General features: G+C 36.7%; 1 protein-coding gene across 5 annotated transcripts in view; it reads right to left on the reverse strand.

The window, feature by feature from the left end:
• The window catches only part of KLHL5 (kelch like family member 5), a 60,506-nt gene that overhangs the window by 34,422 nt on the left and 3,048 nt on the right, over nt 1-23,036 (reverse strand). Inside the window, exon 1 of one of the 5 annotated variants that reach the window (XM_064653020.1) lies at nt 7,491-7,928. The exons of 2 other annotated variants lie outside the window; for them this stretch is intronic. In XM_064653020.1, the coding sequence (XP_064509090.1) occupies nt 7,491-7,867 (377 nt within the window). In that variant the 5' untranslated portion in view covers nt 7,868-7,928. Of the gene's footprint in view, nt 1-7,490; nt 8,142-23,036 lie in introns of those variants that run through there. 2 more of the 5 variants (XM_064653021.1, XM_064653017.1) reach the window with 2 other exon arrangements.

A 23,036-nucleotide genomic window follows, 5' to 3' on the forward strand; every position in this document is an offset into this window, starting at 1 on the left:
TGCTTCTTCTAAGCTTTTGCACCAAGTAACAGTTTATTTCTTTGCATTATTAAGTCACATTTCTTTTAACAGAAGAGACGTTGAAGTGCAGCTGGTTACTAGAGCCTTGACTGGATAAAGGAGTCAGGGAGCATTACAATGGGATTTCTATCTGCAAAATCTTGATGGAGAAAATACCCTAGTTCATCCTACTATTTGTACTCAACTGGCTGGTTCACAGAATCAACAAGGGAAGTCTGTTTTTCAAAACATTTCTATGCTCTGTCTCCTTTTCCCACTCCATCCACCACCACAAGTCTAGTTCTCCTTTCCCCTCAATTCCTTAAGGCTTGTCTCACTAGGCAAGAGACAGCAAATAATGTGACTACTGGGAAGCTGTGCTGTAGCAGAGGAATTCTGCCCTTTCTCAGGGAAGGCAATAAGCTGGGTTTCTCTCCATTAACAAGCTGCCATTTGCAAGGAGTGACGTTATCTCTGAGACTTCTGCCTACCCTCACATTAAATGGCCCATGGGCTTTACAGCTGCCAGGGAAATGGCAGAGGTGATGCTGAACACAACCGCATGAACTTGCTTCCTTTGGGAAACCAAACTAAAAGCAAATGCTCTGCCTATGCTACTGAAGTTTGCAGGCAGCACTATACACCAACCCAAATGGCTTTCACAGATGCACTGAAAATGCTGCAAAATGGGAACTGGAGCAAGAATAACCTGTGCATAGAATTGGCTTAAATTCTGTTTTACAAATGTTTCTCTAACACAAGCTGGGTGTAGATGAAAGCGTTAGAAGCAGCAAACATTAGCAAAACTGTGGAGATAGGAAAAAATACACATTCTTCTCCTCGCTACTATATTTCAGTGAATAGCACTTTGTTTCTTAGAGAATGAAGTAACTAACATCAGCATTTAAAACCTGAATTTATGCATAAAGAATATTACCTTCATAAATATGACATGTAAATAAACATAAAATCAACCAACCAATATAGACTTCTCAACATATATAGATATTTAAAAAACTACTGTGATAAATCATAGAAGAAAAAATGTAAAAATATTACTTTTATTCACACTTGAAAAAGCTTGAAAATTAGGTTCAAAGTAACAAAAGAGGTTTCGAGTGAAAAAATGATTAAGTATGTATAGGAAAACGGGTGCAACTGCCTTGTGTTGAGAGGAGTCAAGAAAAGGACGAAAAATAATGCATAGTACCTCTGACTATAAATTACATGCTCCTGTTTAAATTCTTGTAATGCAAACCAAGAATAATGTTAAGGAAATAAAAAGCCAATGATGAAAGCAGAACTCTGTAGTCATAAATGAAATGTATGGATTTTTAGTTTCAGAGCTGTCCAAAACCAGTGAAAGCATTTATTCTCTTACTAGAAAAGCTACATCGTAAGTAGCTGGCATTCCTAATAAAAAATAAAAAAAAAATTAAAAAAAAAGTCCTACCCAGCCACAAGGTAAGCTATTTGTCTACTTTGAGACAGGCCACTGTGTTTCCTATACTGCACAACAAACTCATGATATTTTTTGGTAATAATATAAGTAGAAGATCTGTTGCAATTTCAAGTCATCTTTAGTCTATTAGAGAAGATAAAGAATGTTTCCCCTTGGACAAATTAGGATACATATTATAATACATCTTCAGCATTTAAAACCAAATCTTAATTTTGTAACTTTCTCACTACATTAAGATGGCTTCCTGCATTGCAGTTTTCACAAAATAGTTTTAAAAGTATTTTTTCAACAATTTGGTTGTTCATACTGCTTTCTTGATGCTAGCTGACATTTTATTGCATATAGAGACCAAAACACAACTTATTGAAATAATAATATGCCAGTTTTTCTGCCAGCTTCCAAGATTTTATATTATAGTTCATAAGGAGTAAAATATTTCCTCTTCAAAGTTACTAGGACAAGAACTTCAGCTGCAGAGAATAGAATTTGTTGAAAAGAAGGATGTTGAAAGGATTCTTGGAAAAAACAAACTGGTAAAAATCAGGACACTTTTTTAGGCTCAGAAGAGCATAAATAAAAGGAGAACAAAGACTGTTAAAATCCATACGGTCTAATAATTTATGATAAGAAAAGATAATGGAAAGCGAACAAAAGTAACCCTGGAGAGACTGCAGTGATTTCCTTTATGCTAAAGAATTATAGCTATAGCCAGAACTACAATCTTGCAATCAAAAGGCACATGCTCAAGCAAACAAATATATCTGCATTAACCTCAATCTAACTGGCATGAACAGCAAAAGACATGAGAAGCTGGAGCACAGACTCCAGCGTTACCTGTGGTAACCTAACAAAGACATGTATACACAGCCTGCTAAGCTAATACTACTGCATTGTTACTTGTTTCTGATTTTGATAAGAAATAACACAGGCATGTTTCATTGCAGCGAGACCTCTGATTATAGCTCTGATATTTCCTGTTTTATTCCTAAAAGGTGCCTTGGATTTAGCGCAACAAATTTGTATACTCATGCCATAAGCAACATGTATTCTGTCTGGAAAACAACACTCAGACTACCTCATGACGCACCTACATTGCAGGTGCAGTAGTACAAAGCGCAGTAGTACAAAAACATACCTGACTGAGCTTTAATGTAGTCAAAGCACATGACAGTCACTGCAAAAATATGATCATCTTGCATGGAGGCCCCTTGCATGATCATCTGAACAAATAGCTGGATTTCCCTGTGGCTTTCTAAGTCCATGCTGAAGGCTCTTGTTATCTATTTTATTACAACATCTACTGCTCAAACTTGGTAGATTCAATCTCCCTCATACACGCTATATAACTGTGCTGCACTAACTCTTTTCAAATGTTCATAGACATAACTGTATCCACATGGATGATAAGAAGATGATCACAAGTAGTCAGCGTCGATTCACTAAAGATAAATCTTTTTTGACCAACCTGGTGGCCTTCTACCATGAAAACAACTACCTGGATGTTTGAGGAGAGAACAGTGGATATGGTCTACCTCTGCTTCAGCAAGGCTTTCAACACTGTCTCTCACAACACTCTCACAGGCAAACTCAGGAAGTGTGGACTGGATGAGTGGACAGTGAGGTGGATTGACAACTGGATGGCAGATCTGGTTGGCAGATCCCAGAGGGCGATAACCTGTGGCACAGGGTCTAGCTGGAGGTCTGTCAGGAATGGTGTCCTCTAAGGTTCTATATTGGGCACTGTATTGTATTACTTATTCCTCAATTACTTGGATGAAGGGGCAGATGCCTCCTCAGCAAGTTCACTGATGACACAAAACTGGGAGGAGTGGTCGATATCCCAGAGGGTGTGCAGCCCTTCAGAAGGACCTCTACAGGCTGCAGAGATGGTCAGAGAGGAACCATCTGAAACTAAACATAGGCAAGTGCAGGGTCCTGTACCTGGGGAATAATAACCCCATACACCAGTAGAGGGTGGGTGCTGACCTGCTGTAAAGCAGCTCTGCAGAGAAGGACCTGGGGTTCCTGGTGGACAACAAGCTGTCCAAGAGCCAGAATGTGCCCCTGTGGACAAGAAGGCCAATGGTATCCTGGGGTGCATTAGGAAGAGCACTGCCAGCAGGTTGAGGCAGGTCATCCTGCCCCTTTACTCAGCCCTAGTGAGATGCATCTGGAGTGCTATGTCTAGTTCTGGGCTCCTCAGTACAAGAGGGACATGGAGCTCCTGGAGCAGGTCCAGTGGAGGGCTACAAAGATGATTAAAGGACTGGAGCATGAGGAAAGATTAAGGGAGCTGGGCCTTGAGAAGAGGTGACTGAGAGGGAACCTCATCAATGCCTATGAGTATCAGAAGGGAGAGTGTCAAGAGGATGGAGCCAGACTCTTCTTGGTGGTGCCAAGCAATAGGACAAGAGGCAACAGGCAGAAACTGAACATCAGGAGGAACTTCTTTACTGTGCACATGACCGAGCACTGGAACGGGTTACCCAGAGAGGATGAGGAGTCTCCCTCACTGGAGATACTGAAGAACTATCTGGATGCAATCCTTTGCCATGTGGTCTAGGATGACCCTGATTGAGCAGAGAAATTGGACCAAGCGACCCACAGTTGTCCCTTCCAACCCTACCCATTCTGTGATTCTGCAATTACCCAAGTGAAGATATAAAAGGTACAGAGGGAAAGGAAAGAATTTTAATGGTAGCATGAAAGAAAAGAAATGAGAAGGTAAAAGATTCTCCCCTTTAAAACAACTGTCTTTCAATAACAAAGTTGCTTACTTTTGTCTAATTCATGCATACATCTAGCAAAAAAATGCTCTTTTGATAGCTTTTCAGTTAATTTCACATATCATACTACTATCATGCCACAATTAGGGAACCTATTAACTGTTCTTATTTAACAGTTTTGTGATAGGAGATATACAGAAATACATAGCACAATTAGGGCTCCTACAGAACTTATAGCTTCAAAGGTCAATAAGAGTGAGGTGAAAGAGAAGACATATCAAAGGTTGCTACAGACTGAAAACTCAGGATGGGGAGGCAGTCTTAGACTGGAAGTTACAGCATACTAACTCCAAGACTGATCATACAGAGCAATACTGCAGAGTAGCTACCACATTCATACCTTGTCTTTAAATAATTACAGACATCTTACCAACTGTTCAAGGTTAGCATACAACTGATGAATTCTGAAATCCTACTTGTATTTAATACATTCCCATACTTAAATTAACAGTAAAGTAATTCCAACATTTTAATACATGCTTGGGTGAAATGAACCAGATACAACATTCTGCATACTAGGTATGCTCTAGGTATTTTTAGCATGATATTCACTGTGTTTTCAAGGTCTGTGGATTGCTCCTACAGCATCCACAAGAAAAGTTAAGAAAAAAAACAAACTAATGCTAATAGGGTCAAATTTTCTATACAAGAGTCTGCACAGCTGTTGGAAAATTCTTAAAAGTGTACAAATCCAAAAGGATGACCATTGCCTCAGGAATGTAGGGGAACTAACAAACAGCAGCAACGGAGGAAATCTAGGAGACAAAAACCAGCAAAAGAATTCAAAACTCACTGTTCCAGTAAACCATCATTTGAGCTTATGCTGGTTACAAACAACACACAGAAGTACAATGTGAACAGCATTACAACCAACCAGCTCTGAGCCCTGAATCTGGATGATCTGTCTGCATCTCAGATGCAGCCTTTGCCAAAGATCTGGTACTAAACTCGGAATTTGGTTATCCTTTATGCCACCAAGGTCTATACTAATAATAAATTAATTTGACAGCAGCTCCCCTCTAAATGAATCATAATGACAAGGCCCTGATCTAAATGCTTTTCTCTCTGTGATATACTACATGGTAAAGAGGAAGGATTGATACATACAAAGCAGGAGAGCTGCTTCTGTTACTTCATGCTTTTAGAACTTGTAACTGGGCAATAAGTTATAGAGGAGCACAGAAGTAAGGTAACTGTAGCTTCTACAAAAAGTTTTTAAGAAGGACTTTTTCATACACACAATTTGTTTGTAATGGAGGAGGTAACAGGGTTTTCTTATGTGAAAAAAAGCCCTTTGAAAACTACGTAGACGAAGGTGTTGCTTTGGGTTTTTTTTCCTCAAGTCATCAGATAAGAAGCTGTATTTTAGACTATTAAGAAGGACCATTTAATTAAGTTAACATCAGAAAAACTCCAGGTGTTAAGCAGACTTATGTAGAGCTTATACATTCTTAACAAAGGAAGTGAACAAAACATGGTTTAAATACAGTCTCCCCAAGAGACAAGATACAGATAACAATACAAAGCAAATTCCTATATTACCATCAGCTACATATTAAATTATACCAACACTGAACTCAAAATTGATCTAAAATATTTATTTTAAAGTAAAACATTAGCAAGAATTACAAGACAATAATGGAAATACAAATAACTCTAGATGCTATAGATAATTTAGAAGGTAATCAATTTACTAAGTTCAAATCCTTCGTGCATTTCCTGTAGTATACAACTCTGTCTGCAAAAAAACCCCAAACAAAAACAGACTTCTCACAACATCCTAAGTAAGTATCTGCACTTCTCCAATTCTACAAAGTAACAAACTGTTTTTGTCATATGTACATTACTCTCCTACAATTAAGAACACATTTGTAGTAATTTCAACCTACCTATACATTTAACTCTTAAAATTACATTTTTTTTCTACAGTGATTGCCTTGCTATGGTGAGAATATCCTAATTGGAGTAATGCTGTACATAAAAATTTCACATCACAAATATATGTTGCTGAAACAGAAGGTGCTAATGTATCTGTATCATATCCAGTGACACAGTTATTTAAAAATTCACACCTGAATATAATCTAAAATGTGACCTCTTCAGAGATATGTTATTACAGATACATAGTTCTTGCAGCACTACAAGACTGTTACGATCCATCAGTATGTAGGATCTCCTTTCCCATTAATTCTAGTATTTTGTCATACAAGCAAATACACTGTGTTCACGTCTAAGCATTTTTACTCTCCTTCCTTTCCTTGAATCTTTAAAGGTCATATAGACCATAAATAGTTAGTGTTTATATTATGGACTACTTTGCCCTTCCACTAAATTAATTCTTCTCCTAAGGAATGCAAAACACTAAACCACCATAAGTAGGTTGATCTGTCCTTAATAGGCTTTATTTAACACTGTACTCTTTTAAATTGCCACACTGAAATTCCACTTTCTGAAATGCCATATCGGTGCAAAGCTATTTTAAAAGCAAGAAAGTAAACATCATAGAATGGCTGACCTATGTAGTAAATGAAATAATAGAATTAAACTGATAGTTCATAAGAAAGGTTATTAACTTGTCTAATTAATGACAACCAGTAAACAACTTTAAGAAAAAATTTCACTGTTTCATCTTTAGTGACGATATGTAAGAAAAGAACACCAAAACATCTTTACAGACACAATAAAACTATTTTTCTTTTTACGCTAGATGCACTGTTTAAGACACCCAGATGGGTAACTGCTTTCACTTTAAAGTACAAATTCATTGGCTTTCAATAGATGTAATGTTTTTTCTTTGATTTATAATGCATTTTTTACAGTTAACTCTCCCTCTTCTATAGAAACATATGGAAACATCAGGTAAGAATCAGAAGAAGTTTACTTTTTCATAATTTTCTCCTAACTGTCATAACCAAACAACCAGTGTCACTTCAAAATAATGTAACAAGCATCCTCTAACATTACCATGTAATGTTCATACAGCATGTACTTGGTATACTATTTAAAATATGAGTCCATCCATGTATGTGCTTTGTTTATCCCCACTGACTAAAGCTGCTTTTTTGAAAAGGTCCTAATAAACACACAGAACCTGATTGTAAATATTATTCTGTTTCTGATGCACAGTTGCTGCCAGGTTTCTAAAGCATTTTAGTTTAGAATAAAGGCTAGCCTATATATGCATGCTAACTATAAACATGAAATGAAAACACGTTTCTCACAATAGAAAAGTAACAATTAACCTGCACGAACTGCTGTCCGATTCATTTTCTTCTTCACTTGCTCTATCATCTGTTTCTTGTCTGTCAAACCAACGTGCACTTCCACAGTCTTCTGCTGAGAATTCAAATGCAGGGATTTCTGAGGTGGATGCCATTGGCCAAAGAGGTGAATTCTGGAAATCCTGTTGGCTGGACCTTCTGTAGCCAACTGATGTTAAAGGTAAGTTACCTGAATCTAAAAACTTTGTGTCACCAGTTATTACATTTTGTCCTCTGTTCCAGAAGTCTCCCTGGTGGTTTTCAATTGCAGTGTTAGGGGCTGATGCCTGATGACCAAACCACCTCCATCTGATTTTTAAAATCTGTTTCACGTCAAACTCTTTACGAGAACCAGACATTCTTAGTGAAAGCCAGCGATCGTCTAGGCAACAGGGTAAGAAGCAGCACACATAAAAGAAGATTTGTGCACCCAACCAAGACAAGAGAAACACATGCTCTGCCTGTCTGTGGCAAGCAGATTTTCTACGGAAGGAGGGGAAAAAGCATTGCAATCACACAAAAAAGGCTTCTTTAACAGTATGTCATTTGAATATAAACAAAAGGCAACAGACAGTGAAAAATCCTGAGTTGAAGAGAGGAGATGAAACAATCACTTCTATCAGGAAAAATGCTAATCAGTTTACCCTAAAAGCTCCGAGGCTTCTTCTGTTGCTCTCCTCTGACCATTAGCTTTCAAAAACACGAAACAGTATTCATTAAAGCCCTTTCAAGAGCTGAATACCACCCCCTTTTCTCAAACCACAAATGACAGCAAACATAATCCCAGTACCGCATCTTAGAATCTCTGCTTCTTCTTCTATTAACTCTTCCTACTACAGAGGGGAAAAAAACTGCAAAAACCAAACTAAATTCTTTCTACATTGCTAAAAAATAAATTTACAGAATTCTGCTGGGGAGAAACTGCTGCAAATAATTATTTTTCCCATTATAGGACATCCACTAACTTAAAAAGGACAAGAACAGCCTTGGAAGGCTCAAGGGACTAGTAGTGGGGGTTATAAAGCCTTTCATCTTGATGTGCTTTGATTCAAATCTAGGTCTGCAGTAACTGAAAATTTCTATCAGAAATGAGCTAATGGTTTCCATTCACTTATACATCACTAAAAGAGAAAGCAAGAAAAAACCAATCAGTCACTATGCAAGACATCAGACACCCCCCTGCAAAACAGACAACAAAAGATGACTGCTCAAAAGGTTTCTTTCTAATCATGTACAATCAGCTGTTCCAAATCAAGTTAGAGATACTGCGGTGGAACAGCAAAAAAGAGAGATGGATACTTTTGAGACAAAACACTCTCTAGGATAGGTAATTTATATAACATATTAAAATACCCAACAAAAGTTTTTACTTGGATAAGGAAGAGAAAGCCAAAAGGACAAAATACACAATGACCAATTTACTGTTTCCATGAAAACCAGCCTACTTCCTCTATGATATATGGAGCTAGTTAGGTATAAAATGCTGAGATTAATTTCAGCCACATAGTAATAAATATTTTAGAACAAAGAGGCACTGGATTTTATCAGTCCTTGATAAACAGATTTACCTTTTCAAACTTTACAATCTGTTGAGTCTGTTCAACTCTCCAGGATACATATGCAAGAAATTTACAAGAAGTACTTTTCTACCTACAGTTTTCATCAAAAGTGAAAGTCACCGTCTCTCAGATTAACATTATGAGCTTCAAAATATGGAATCTTGTCATTAGGATACTAGCAGTGTTCTTTAGAACAGTCTATATGCAGAGTCCATATGAAAACTTAAACAGTGCCAAATGCTACCACCCAAACCCCAAACACTGTTCCAAACTCAATGCCATGAGTAAATCATGTTATTTCCTTGGAAACAACAATGCTGAAAGGGCTAGTTGCAACCTGGAAAGCTCACCCCTCATTGCCCAGAACACAGTTATTTATGAAAGTGCTTCTCACAAATGCTAGCAAAGCTCATTTCTATAGAAACTGCATTCCAGCTGTTTCCACAAAGAGATGCTGCATTTCAGAGTGTGTACACTGCCAGCATCCCGGCCTACTGGAAGCCAAATACCAAGACCTTTGCAGCATATCCAGAGAACAGTTGAAAATACTTGGAAGGCAAGATGATTAAGTAGGTAAACATACAAAGCCGTTACCATCCTTGCTGAGGATTTAATTTAAACACAGAAAACCAGGGAAATATTTAAGAGAGGATTAATGATTTAACATGTCAGCATAAAAATTGTATGGATGTTTAATCAAAATGATATGACATGCATACCCTACTCATCTTGTCCACATACAGCTAATTGTTAAAAGCTTAACTGGAGTGTTTAAACACCATCATTTGTGTAATTGCAAGTTGGGTGAAACTGCAATAAAGCCTAAGTACAAACAAACCAGCATCTTTCTATTTATTCTCTCCCTATGTTTTGTATTGGTGTCAGGTGTTCACTAAGTGTGAAGAAGCAGGACAAGCAATTGGTGTATTTGTTAACATTCATCAGAGCAGTAATATTTTAATTAGTCATTTAACTATAAAAAGTAACCTTTAAATACTTTTATTTCTGCTGGTATGGTAAATTATACATAAGGACTGACCTGGATTCTCATTCTTGTGTAACAGACTCATTTAAAATTCAAGCTGTCCCAGTACAAGTCTACTAAGACAGTGGCAGATTTGCAGATTCTAGTGCTTTTTCAGCACCTTCCATTGACTTACTACAGCCTAATTACTGCTTGTCTTTGGCTGTGAAGCTATGGGCTCAAACAGAGATTAGAAAACAAAATATGCTGTAGTTTTAATGGACCAAAACATAAAACTGTTTTCTATTCTCTTTCATTTTTCTAGATTATACAAATTTTCTCCCTCTATACACTCCCTCAAAATTACACTTCTAAGATGGATTGCATTAAATATTTAAATTGTTTCTGTTTCATAGGAATTACTTATAAGTTTGTATTACAGATGACAAGTGCCATTAGATTCTTCAGTTTAAATTGACAGCATTCCTCAGAAATAATTGAGGGCCTCTTCTAGTTCTGGACAAGGTTTGTTACTGTGAATGATGCAATAGCTTTTATCAGGTCCCCTGCTGGGAGTTAACAGACTTCTGAGGAGATCTCAAATGATGAACTATTAGGACTTCCACTTACTATGACCAGCCAAACCTCATCTTTGACATCTCATCTAGTGATTGGTGCTCACAAATACAAATGCCCACCCTTTATGGCCTCCCATCAGACATCTTTCTAATGCAATAACACATTTCTGAGAATCCTCCAAAAAACATCTTAGTCAAACACAACATACAAAGACTTGGCAAAGATTCTCTAATATTTTTTTCATTTACTAAGGCAAAAGTTTGCATTTAATGAAAAAACAACAGTCTCTATACCTATTTTTTCTGTTCTTCAGTACTATTGCAGTTTCTATTTTGTAGTAAATCAAAACAACATTTTAAATATAAGTATACTGTCACCTTTGAGAACATAATTCTGTCTGCATTAATGAGGTTGTGTAAGTTTACTGTGAAAACAATTTTAAGAACTCTGATTTTTAATTGAACAGATTGATACTCCTCCAAGTGGAGCACCTGAACATTTAAGTACATAACTTCTCTCATATAAGCAGCTTCACAAAGTAAATCTCTGCAGTAAGCCATGAGGTACAGTTTCCCAGATTCTGTGTTGTGAACAAAAAGAAAACATATAAATGCGTGCTGCAGTTGTGCAAATAGGTAACACCAAGAACATCGCCTGACAGCTTTATAAATTGCTCTTTTCACGATCTTCAGAACAGTTATCTCCACAGAGATATAAAAATCTAGGTTTTTTACTAACCAAAAACTTTACTGCACTGACATCCTTTGAAATTATATATGTTTATTCATACAAGTTTTAAAGGAAGATTGTAATAGAGCACAACTAGTTAAAATTTAAACAATTTTACTTCTAAGATACTCCTACCATATATTTTGAGGGAAAGTGTACTTAATATTTAGAGTGTTTCAGTGGGAAATATGGAAACATTATTATTTACATAATTAGGCCTACCACTTTTATTTATTATGACTTTTTCACTATGTAATCAATTAAGTTTTCAAATAAACAAATATGTTTATGGAATATTTGTTGAGGTACTTTTAAGATTTGAACCTCAACACCACTTTTCATGGTGACATTTTACCTGTCACTACTATGTTTTGGCTTCAAAACCTATCACCACTCAACTTAACGCAGCTCATATACAATATTTTCAAGGTATTTAGTCTGTCAAATGGATTTTAAAAAGGAGTATAAAGGCTCAGCTAGTCCTGAGAAGATATTAATGATCCTTTTATGTGCCAATTAAGAATGCAAATGTCAAAATAAGTACATAAAGTCTTTGTTTTGAATGCAGGAGTTGTTTCTCGCTTCAAAAAATACTGTTTAACAAAAGCATTAAATATAAAAAGATACATTTTAGACATAACTAGACTCATTAAGATGTGAAAAAGTAATATTGTCAATGTTTAGTGATCCTAGATGTGTATTTAAAACATTAGAAAGGTTCGCTGACTGTAAGATGTCATCAATTAATCAAATGCGTACTTACAGCATTAAAAAGCATTCAAAATTTAACACTTTTTAAAATGTGATTTTCAAATTTTAAAATACTAATTAGAGGCATTAAAATAATTGCTCAAAGAAAACTGCCACTAATGAACCCCAAACTGCAATTCTGCTTTTAACTATGCTTATGTTAGAAGAAATGTTAAACATTTATTTTCTTTTTTCTTCCCTATTCCTGTGTTCCATACCCAAAATTACAGAAGTATCTCAACAAAGACTTCAGGAAGGTTGGTGTATTAATGCTTCGTGACTCTATAAAAGAATAACCACTTCCTATCCTAAAGGTTTTTTAGAAGTGCAAACACTTCTGGTTCATGGTTATGTGAAAAGTGCCTTACAGCAGCAGCTACAGCACAGTTCATCCAGGAGAAAGACAGGAAAACATCCTACAGTTACTGACTGTATGTTCTTAAATTAATTTTTCTGACTGGCAGAAATGAGCTGTAGACAAATTACTGGCACTGCATTGCAACTTTCTGCCACTTTGCATCACACATTTCTCTTGAGCGGTGCAAGCCACATGTTTAGAAATACTGACTTTGGAGCAGTCAGCTTAACAATAGCATGAAAAGACCTGTACAGAACAACAGCCTGGTTTGCTATTTATTTTATTCAGCTAAGGGCAGGGGGAAAGAAAGATTTCCATATGCAATACAGGACTACACTGTCAGATGCTAGATCAAGTATCATACTGGTTTCACACACAAGAGAAGCTGTGATCCAAGACACATTTCTTTAATATTAAAACATTAACATTGACTTATTCAGTTAACACCCAAGCATTATCAGGGACTGCATCATCAACAAGCAAAACCATAGTACAGACCTATTCCTAAGTAAACAGCACAGTAAGCTTAATCACACTCAAAAATTTTTAACTCTGAGTCCATCAGGTCAGTTGTGGTTTCTAAATTTTGTAATACAAAATGTACAACACTGTGATAGACCAGTCTCTCAAAACACAAAGTCTGTTTTCTGTACCAAAAGGATCAAGTAGCAACACACAAGATGAAGACAAGCAAAAGATTCCCTGTTCATACACTCCAGGCATATTGGTACCAAAGATTCTAATGAAACTATGACTGATTTTAATAATAACAAGGTAGAATTTGGGAGGTGGGACCAGATGACCCATTGTGGTTCCTTCTACCCTGACCCATTCTGTGATTCTGTAAAAGTCACCAATTTAGAAATGGCAATACTCCAGCACAAATCATCTCCTCTAGAAATGTCACTGTTAAGGAAGAGTGGTCACAAAACCACAAAACCACTCTTCTGCAGATATTTAAAGAAGTCCTGCCAAAAGTAAATCTATTCTTTAGAACCAGTTTAAGGAAGGTATTGCCTAAAAAAGCTACAAAAGACCTTATAAGACAGATTGAAAGATTGGGAGAAATCCAAACAAAATAACATGGAGATAGTTTCCTTTTGTAGGCAAATCTGCAGGCAAACTAAAGACAATTTTTTTACATTTTTCCAAGACGGCAACAGCGTTATTCCACCATGAGGCATTCAGATTTCCTCAAAGACTCACAGAAAAATGGGTAAAGGACACCACTACCAATATTGTCAACAGCAGAGTGGATGCCTGTTTGGTAAAAAATTACAGGTACTCTCAGTTCTACATTAGGCTTCATATAAAAGCCTACCAGATTTCGTCACAGTAAAAAAACAGTGAAGAAACAGATTTGCAAGTGATTAAGTAATGCAACATACTGCTCCATGCCAGACTACACAAACTTCTGAAATACATACAGGTCTGTGGGCAAAAAGTTTACGCTGTATTTAAATGTCACAGCTACTGAAGCAAAGTATTTCAAGACAGAGACTTGAGCACTCAAAATGAATAATTTAATACCAAAAGACACCTCAAGAGACTCATTTCTCCGTCAGTGAGGATTTCTGTTTAATTAGCAGCTTCAGTTAACAGCCTGCCCCCCCAATGGAGACTTTCAACTGCATAAGGGATAATATATGAGAATATCATATCTTCTTACATATTTTTAAAACAAATAGTGTGATCTCATCTGGAATTTCTCGTGTGCAATTGATCACTGCAACTCAAAAATAGTGTGGCAATAAACAGGTTTCACAGAAAGGCAACACAAATGATCAAATATAACACCAACAATCATCACACTAAAAGGCAGAATGCTTATAAGAATCATATCAAAGTTTATAAGTATGAAAATTTATGTTTATGAGAACCATATGTCTCTTAAATATGAAAAACAGAATTTTTATTTAGTTTTAAGAATTAATATTGCATCTACACAAGATGTGCACTTACAGCATTTTAAGAACCCAGTTGTGCACAGCAGATGTCAAACAACTTCTCATAAAAATCCTTTCAATATAAAGATTTCTACCACTGTATGCCCACCTGCAGTTGAGTCTCAGAAGGACATCATAGGCAACACTAAGGACTTGCATAGGTACACATCTGACAAAAGACAGTCGAGGGAAAATATGACAAAAGACAGTCTAGGGAAAATATGGGCCTGCTGCTGAATGGGCCAGGGCCCTGGTGACACAGGATATGGGAAAGGCTGAGGTACTGAATGCCCTCTGACTCTGTCTTTACTAGCAATATTGGCCTTCAGAACTTCATCAAGTTGAACAAAGGGAAGGTAAAGTCCTGCACCATCCATGAGGAACAACCCCATGCACCAGTACATGCTGTGGGCCACTCAGTAGGAAAGCAACTTTGCAGAAGAAGACTTGGTGGTCCACCAAGTGGAACATGAGCCAGCAGTGTGCCTTTTCAGCAAAGAAGACTAATGGTATCCTGGGGTGCATTAGGAGTGCTGTCAGCAAGTCAAGGCAGGTGATCTTTATGCTCTACTCAGCAGTGGTGAGGCATTTCTGGAGTGGTGTGTCCAGTTCTGGGCTCCCCAGTACAAGAGACATTTGACCATACTGGAGAGAGTGTCCAAAGGGCCACAAAGATGATGAAGGGCCTGGAGCATTTCTCATATGAGGAAAATATGGGCGAGCTGAGACTGTTTAGCCTAGAGAAGACTCAGGGGGTCCCATCAATGTGTACAAATATCTGAAAGGAAGGTGCAAAGAAGACAGAGCCAAGGCTCTTTTTAGGGTTCTCCAGTGAGAGACAAAAGTCAACAGGTAACAACTAAAACACAACACCTAAACATGAGGAAACACTCTTCCACTGTGAGGATGACAGAGTACAGGTTGCCCAGGAAGGCTGTGGGGTCTACACTCTTGGAGATATTCAAAAGCTGTATGGACATGGTCCTGGGCAGCTTGCTTTTGGTGATCCCACTTGAACACAGGGGAAGGTAAACCAGATGTCCTTCAGAGGTCCCTTCCAATCTGAAACACTCTGTGAAATGATCTGTTTCTAAGGTGGTAAAAGAGAAATCAAATACCTAGTCGATCATCATTTACTTATTCCAAAGACTTACTCATGTCCCTTCCATAGATCAGCTTTACAGGAATGACTGCTGTGAAAAGTAAAAAATTCTTTTAATTAAAAACAATCTGCATTTATCATAAAAATAACATGAAAGCAACATAACCTATGAAATGAGCATCCTAATTCTATTTGTGCACTCACATTGATTCAGTGCCTTTATGCCATCAGAGCCTTAAGAGTGATGTCTGGATAGAATGAACCATTTTGGCAAGGTCAAGGTTACACAGATAAAAAGGAAAACATTTTGATCTACCGCCAGTTTGTGGTTAGGATTGTTACAAGTAAAGCAATGACAGCCAAGCATGGTAACTAGGTGTATAGGAGGTGAGGAATTCAATGCAACAGTTCCACACTACTGAATGGAAATGTTGCTCCATAATAGGTTATTCAAATCCCACTACTAAATGAAATCTTTCTTTCATCTTTTATATATATTAAAAAAGTAATGAGTCTTAATGAAATACTTTAAAAACATTGTGTTAGAACATTATCAAAAGGATACTGCATGTACAGATGTTCTCCCCCCTTCAGTATGATATGAAGATTTTCTATGCCAACTCCAAATATGTATGATTTGCTTTAATACAACAGTATGGTACAGAACAGCACTCTTCCCATTCAGCTTACCAATGATGACTGCTCCCTATACATTTCACTGAACACAGATGAAGTGATGGCCATGCAACACAAAGAAACTACCTTTATTTCTTAAGAAATATAGATATTAGAGATTTTTAAAAGAACATATAATAATAAGGACTTGTGAAATTAATCAGCATGAATCACTACTAAAAATCCTGTTTATAATTAGACTAGTAGCTGACAGATACAGAATTGTAGAGTCATTAGAAAGGTTTGGGTTAGATGGGACCTTACAGATCACCTAGTTCCAACCTCATCTCCATGGTTAGGGACACCTTCCACCAGACCAGATTGCTTAAAGCCCCACCCAACCTGGCACTGAACACTTCTAGGGATGGGGCATCCACAACTTCTCTGAGCAACCTGTTCCAGTGCCTCACCATCCTCACAGTAAAGAATTTCTTCCTAATATCTAATCTAAACCTACCCTCTTCCACTTTAAAGCCATTCCCCCTAATCATCTTGGAGGTCTCCTCTGGACTCAGTCCAACAAGTCAATGTCCTTCCTGTGCTGGGAACCTGAGAGCATTACTAGAAAGTATTCTCTTGTAGAGTAGGAAACCCAACTCTTTAATTGTATTTCTCCATAAAAAGTAACATTTACAGCACTAACTATAAATCTGAAATGAAGCACTGAAATGAGAGATGAATACCAGAGGGCAATATTCATAATCACGTCGTCCCAGAGATGTTTAATTTGAATTATACATATATGTTTATAAATACAAACCAAAATGCCTTGTATTACTTGCTTTAATTATAAGCCTTGTAACTTGATCATAGATTTTTTCATATTACATAAGCTTCACAAAGTCACAAAAGCAAGATGATTAAATTAGAGATGTTAATTAAAGGCTTCCATTGATTTTACTAGTGATTTGGCTCAAGGAAGTATTATTAGGAAAAAATATGCAGAACAAATCACAGTACATATAATTATTCCCTTCACTCTAAAACAAAACTAGTTCTCTGCTTCGGTCAATTTTGCTTAAAATAGTATGTATCTAAGGCACACAAGGAAAAATATCCTTTAATTCTGTACTTGGATACTATTAAATCTCAGATTAAGCTATGTATCAAGTCACCATGCAGTCCTAAACATAATCAGAAAACTGGTTTCTTAGGTTCTTCATTCTGTCTCATTGGTTTCGTGTGAAAGTAATCTCAGGTTCCCCGCTTTTATTTATTTCACAAGCTCTTCTGACAATAACTACAGTTCTTCTGCCTGCTTCATCTCATGTAGTCTCCCTTACCCCACATGCATACATACTCCCAACTAAGTACCAGAACAGACAGGACAAGCAAATTCTTTGTCATATTCAGACTGAGAACAGGCCCATCAGCTGGCAGGTGAAGTAGAATTACTTATTTGGCCTTCCCTACCTACCCATAGTTTCAAAACCTTTCAGAGATTTAAAACACAGTAAGGGTTCCATTCTGTCAGAGCCTGACTGATATTGGCAAGTAGACAGAAATGTGATTAGGGAGGAACTGATAACCCAAAAGACATAAACCCAGCTCACTCGGGGAACTTACAGACGCACAAGCTGCCTGTTTTTTGCTCCTGTGTGTGTAAAACTGCCTTAGCCTGAGTGGCTACATATTGCCTAAACCCAGGATTTAGAAACAAAGTAGAACAGAAATCAACACAACAGCTCATTGTTCAAACACAACTCTGAGCTCCTATCCTTCCCTGGTTGTGTAAAACTGAAATGAGCTTGAGCACACAGACGCCGATGGCAGAAGTCTAGACCACCTATTAAAGCTTTAAATCACTAACGTACTTGCAGAGTTAACTGTTCAGCTAACCTAAGCAGCATAATGATCCCATCTTAGCTGCCTTACTCTCTTTTTAAAGGAATCCTTAAATGTTTCCCGTTCTGCACAGAGAGCAAGAACTAGGCATCAGCAATATAAATGAAGTGCCAGAAGGAACAGTCACCTGTTGGCACTCCCAGGGGCATGAGGTCCACTACTGAAGTAGCATGCTCAAGAAAGGGAAAACTCTTGAACCCAGATTGCTAAACTGTCAAAAGGAGGAGGCATAATCAAGAAAAAACATTTGTTATTTCCTTACTATGTGTTTTTCCAGTTCTCTCATATCAACTCTAGCTAAAATCTTAAGGGAAATACAAAACTAATGTGTTGTACTACTCGATGTAGATCTCCTCAGATTTAGACTGTCTGCAATCGTTTGCCCATCTATCTTCCCCATTAGCTCAAAGTTCTAAAAATTCCTTACTTAGCTTTCAGTACATGTACATATTATTTCTCATTCATTGAGCTTTTAAGTTTTCAAACAATAATGTTTGAATATTTACTGTAACTATCACTTAACCTGTTTTAAGTACAATTGTTCTTTGGTTGAACTGTTAGACAATTTCTTATGCAAAGGTGCAAATTAAATTTGTATTTCTTAATTACAAAACCTTTCAGGAAGTGAAATGAGGTACAAAAGAGTGAAATTTTATTACTTATCACTTGATCTGCATACATGTTTGTAAACTCATACATTAATTTCAGTTAATTACTTTCATTTCCTTGGAAAATACTTTCAAGTTTAAAATGCCTTGGTGCTTGGTGAAGATCTTGCCAACCTTATCAAGTTATGATAACATTATGAAATGCCCTACTTACTCAATGCTTTAATTATAGTTTGAATGCAAAAGCTTGTGATTACATTTACATCCAAAAATACAATTTCTCTTACTGCATGTGAAAGAGCAAGATTTAAACTTTGATTTCATTTCTGGCAAGGACAAAGTGATAGTTTAATATTCAAAAGTACTTCTTTTCAGAATATTAGAATATGTTTTAGATTATTTACCAGACAAATGCATGTGGATATAAAGAATAACCAACATAGAATGCTTTACTTACCTGGACAGTAGCTATCAGCCTAATAGCTTATTTGTGCAAAAGTCAACATAAAACGTCTACTCTGGTGACAAGTAAGAACTTGCTTGCAAACAATCCAATCATCAAAACCACTGTAAAAACCTCATCTTCCTGTAAGCTTCTCCTACATCTCCTCACCACTTATACACTATTTGTAAACTTTTAATTAATTTACTAATTCAGCCACATTACTATTTGTATTCTTTACAGTTCAGCTTAGTAAACTTCACTGGACTTGAGTCTCGTCTTACTCTACACTATGAATATGTAATATATTACACAGCCAGGTGCTGTGAATATTTAATTCATTTTAAGGGTATCCTTTAGCCCGATTTTGCCAAGTTCTACTGGCTCTGAGGCTGAGGCTATAGGAAGTCCACGAATGGTGTGAACTTTTTTTTGTAATGAATAATACTACTTCCACCCAAGTCAACTCAAATCTGTACTAGACAGATGATAGCATCACCACTGTCCCTATATAGCCCATATAAAAATCTTATCAGTATTTCCTCTTACAGCTTTGTAACATACTGGCGAAAGGAGATGAGGTGGGAGTAATGGCAGGCACATCAGAAATAACATGAGCATTTAAAGAATAATCTAAAAGAGATTTTAGCTAATGTAGTCCTCTCCCTTTTTTTTACAAAATTTTTGAAAGCACGATGGTATAAAGACCTGATCACAGATTTTCCTTTTCTCTCTTTCTGTTTCTTCATTACTCTTTCCCTTTGTCAACAATGTATACAGAAAATGGATTCAAAAGTGCCAGGAAAAAAAAAAAGAGTGCTTAGGAAGTGAACCTGCTCATAGTTCAACAGGCTGTAAGATCTTTCTGTCCGTAGTGAACATTAAAAAATGTTATGTCTAAACAGTTCCGGCAGTTGAGAATATGGTGACAAAAAGCAATGGTGAGCACAAAAGGATTACAAAAGCCATAAGCAGATCTTATTACCACAACCTCTCACTTACTCTGACAAAGCTGTGTGAAACATGGAAGGAAGAATAGGAAATACATTCTGCTCCATCTAATTCCAGCTTTTAAAATATACTGCCTATTAGATAAACTAATTACAAAAGACAAAAAGAGAGAACTTAGGGAAACTAGTAGGAAACAGATACAATAGAAATACTTTAAAAATAGAAACATTTAACTGAAAACTTGCAACTCTAAAGTTGAGCTATTTTTTATGTTTTGTGTTTAGCTTTTCAAAAGAGTATCTATTTTCCTTTTCTTTTCTGGTAATTGCTATCAATCTGGCATTTCAGAAGAAAGTTGTACCTCAGATACCAGTCTGTAAAGAAAGTGTTTCCTGCAGAGCCTCTCTTCTTACAGGTTTAAATTCCAATTAGAGCTGAGATTGGACAGGAGGGATTTCTTTTTAACCAAACACAGAACTATAAACACAAAATAATGAGTGATCAAAGAAATAATCACACTTCTGGCCTCCCAACATTCAGTGTTTCTCAGAGTCATTTAACTTTTTATTTAATGTTGTCCTTTCCAACACTACTTATGTAAGGCTTTGCCAAGGTGAGAATTGCTTTGTTGCTGGAGCCAGAAAGCCTATCTAGCTGAACAAATGTCTCCACAATTGCAACCCACAGGAATAATTAAAGAAAGACTATCAGAAACAGGTCTGAAAGCATGAAGTTGTCCACAGCACTCCCGTTGAGGGTGGTTGAGCACTGGAACAGACTCTCCAGGGAAGTGGTCACAGCACCAAGCCTGACAGAGTTCAAGAAGCGTTTGGACAATGCTCTCAGGCACATGGTGTCGTTCTTGGGATGTCCTGTGTAGGGTCAGGAGTTGGATTCGATGATCCTTGTGGGTCCCTTCCAACTCAGCAGATCCTATGATTCTATGTTAAGTTACTTTCATTCTTTTTAGGCAAGACACATTCTGCTGTTCCTCCTCTCCTCCATATAAAATTCAGTACATGTCGGCATGAGAAACACCTTACATTTTCAAGGCATTTTTCAAAAGCTTAAAAAGCTCTAATTATGCAAAATATTTGGGCATGCTGTGGCTTTTTAAAACTGTAAGGGGTAACATTTCTCAAAGTTAGTCCCCCACTGAATGTGTAATACAAGGCCATAGAAGATTTCACAAAATGCAAGTAGAATGTTGATTTAAATTGCAATTTCTTGAACTGGAAAGTATTGCAAATTTTAAGCAAGTTGGTTAGATTCTTATTAAGTTTTAAATTAAGTTCTTTTTAATAGAGTCAATACAACGTATATTTGCTATTTTGACAAAAGCATCAGCTAAGGCAGTGAGGCAGGTCTATCTCCAGACACATTTTCAAAGAGATGAAGCCAGTGCTCTACTTTCAATTTCACTATTCTACAAAAACATCTTGTACAATTTTATAAACAGTTTTCCATTAACTCTGAAAATGTCATGGGTGCCCTTGCAATAATCCAAACTACTAATCAAAAATTCTTCTTCAAATATATCCTGTTCTTATGGAAGACACTAGGATTTTTAACATTAGCTGCACTTAGAATTACCAGAAGAGGTAATTAATTGGCAAACTATTCCTCTGAACAGATTAAAATCAATACCTCTCTCAACTTTACAGAAATTTGTCCTCTGGAAAAATGCCAATATAGTCCATAAAACACAATTACTAATCAGCAGCCCTGCTTGATAATTACTCATTCTACCTTGCAGTAAGATGTGAATAAAGATTTATCCCATAGTGATCCACCTTTTCAGTTCCTTTTCTTTGGAGTACATTTTGGCATTTGCTTCGAATTCTTTTTAACTAGCATGACCACTGTACAAAAAGGTGCAGGTCAAGTCTAAAAATTCTGACAATCTCGAGGAGGTCAGTTATTTTGGCAGGTGGAGCTACCACATTTTGAACTACTGCAAAATACTGAAAACACAAAGTCTGTTCACGAAGTAATTTCTGGTGAACCTTAGCAGTTATCATAATTTTTAAAACTCAGGAAAGGGTTGATGTCATCTATAGTGAAAGATACTAACAAGGATATGGACTGATCAAGGAGGGAAAGATTGTGACAGATGATGAACAGTAAGAAAGACCATCTCTCTTCTATATTACGACATGAATAAATTCTAGATTATAAAGGAGTGTGTTTCTTTATCAACATTTCCAAAGCAGAGAGATCTCACAGTCAAGAAAGCAGATTTTTTTCACTTTAGTAAAACCTAGTCATCATCATGGCTAGGCTTTGCAAATGAAGATTTGGGGAGGGCTCTACCCACGTTTGTTACAAGTGCGCTGGTGGCTAATAAGGCCAATATGAGATAGGCACGTCCAGTTGCAAAAGGCAGTAAAACCTAGTATTCCTAAATTAATTGGATTGCTTTTGTCACCCTTGCCGCTAATTTTCAGCAGTATTTTACTTTACAGAGAATTCAGATACAGCTAGATTCTTGCATGTATTCATGTTTTCAGCATTCTTTTATCCCTTCGCTTTGTGCAAATGTCAAAGCCATTCCCTTTGAAAATTACTTGCACTTAGAACAGTCTTACTACTTTGCTGCTAAAAAAATGAAATAAAGTGAAAGCCAGTCAGTATTATTGGAGTAATGAGATTTGACTGTGCAGTTGGTGAGCCTTTATTCATAAGAATTTCTATAAAGCCATATTTTCTCTAACAGACTCTCTTATCGTTTTTCCTGTTTTTCCTGTAATGATTAAAAGATTCAAAGTGAAAGGCTTCTCATGCATTTTGAAAAGATCAAAATTGAACTTTACAGTAATACTGACAGTCTTCTAAAAAGCATGCTTTGATAAAGAGCACAAGTAATGAAATTAGGTAAAAATGGTTAAAAAACACTAGCATGTGAAGCCTACAAGGGCAAAGTCAATTCCTGCTTGTGTATGCTTGCTAGAAACAAGCCCTCAAAAGATGTGCAATATAACACAAAAAAAAAAAAGATGAAATTTCAGGTGTAAGGAAGA

The sequence above is a fragment of the Pseudopipra pipra genome, chromosome 4 (genome assembly GCF_036250125.1).
Source record: "Pseudopipra pipra isolate bDixPip1 chromosome 4, bDixPip1.hap1, whole genome shotgun sequence".
Lineage (NCBI taxonomy): Eukaryota > Metazoa > Chordata > Aves > Passeriformes > Pipridae > Pseudopipra > Pseudopipra pipra.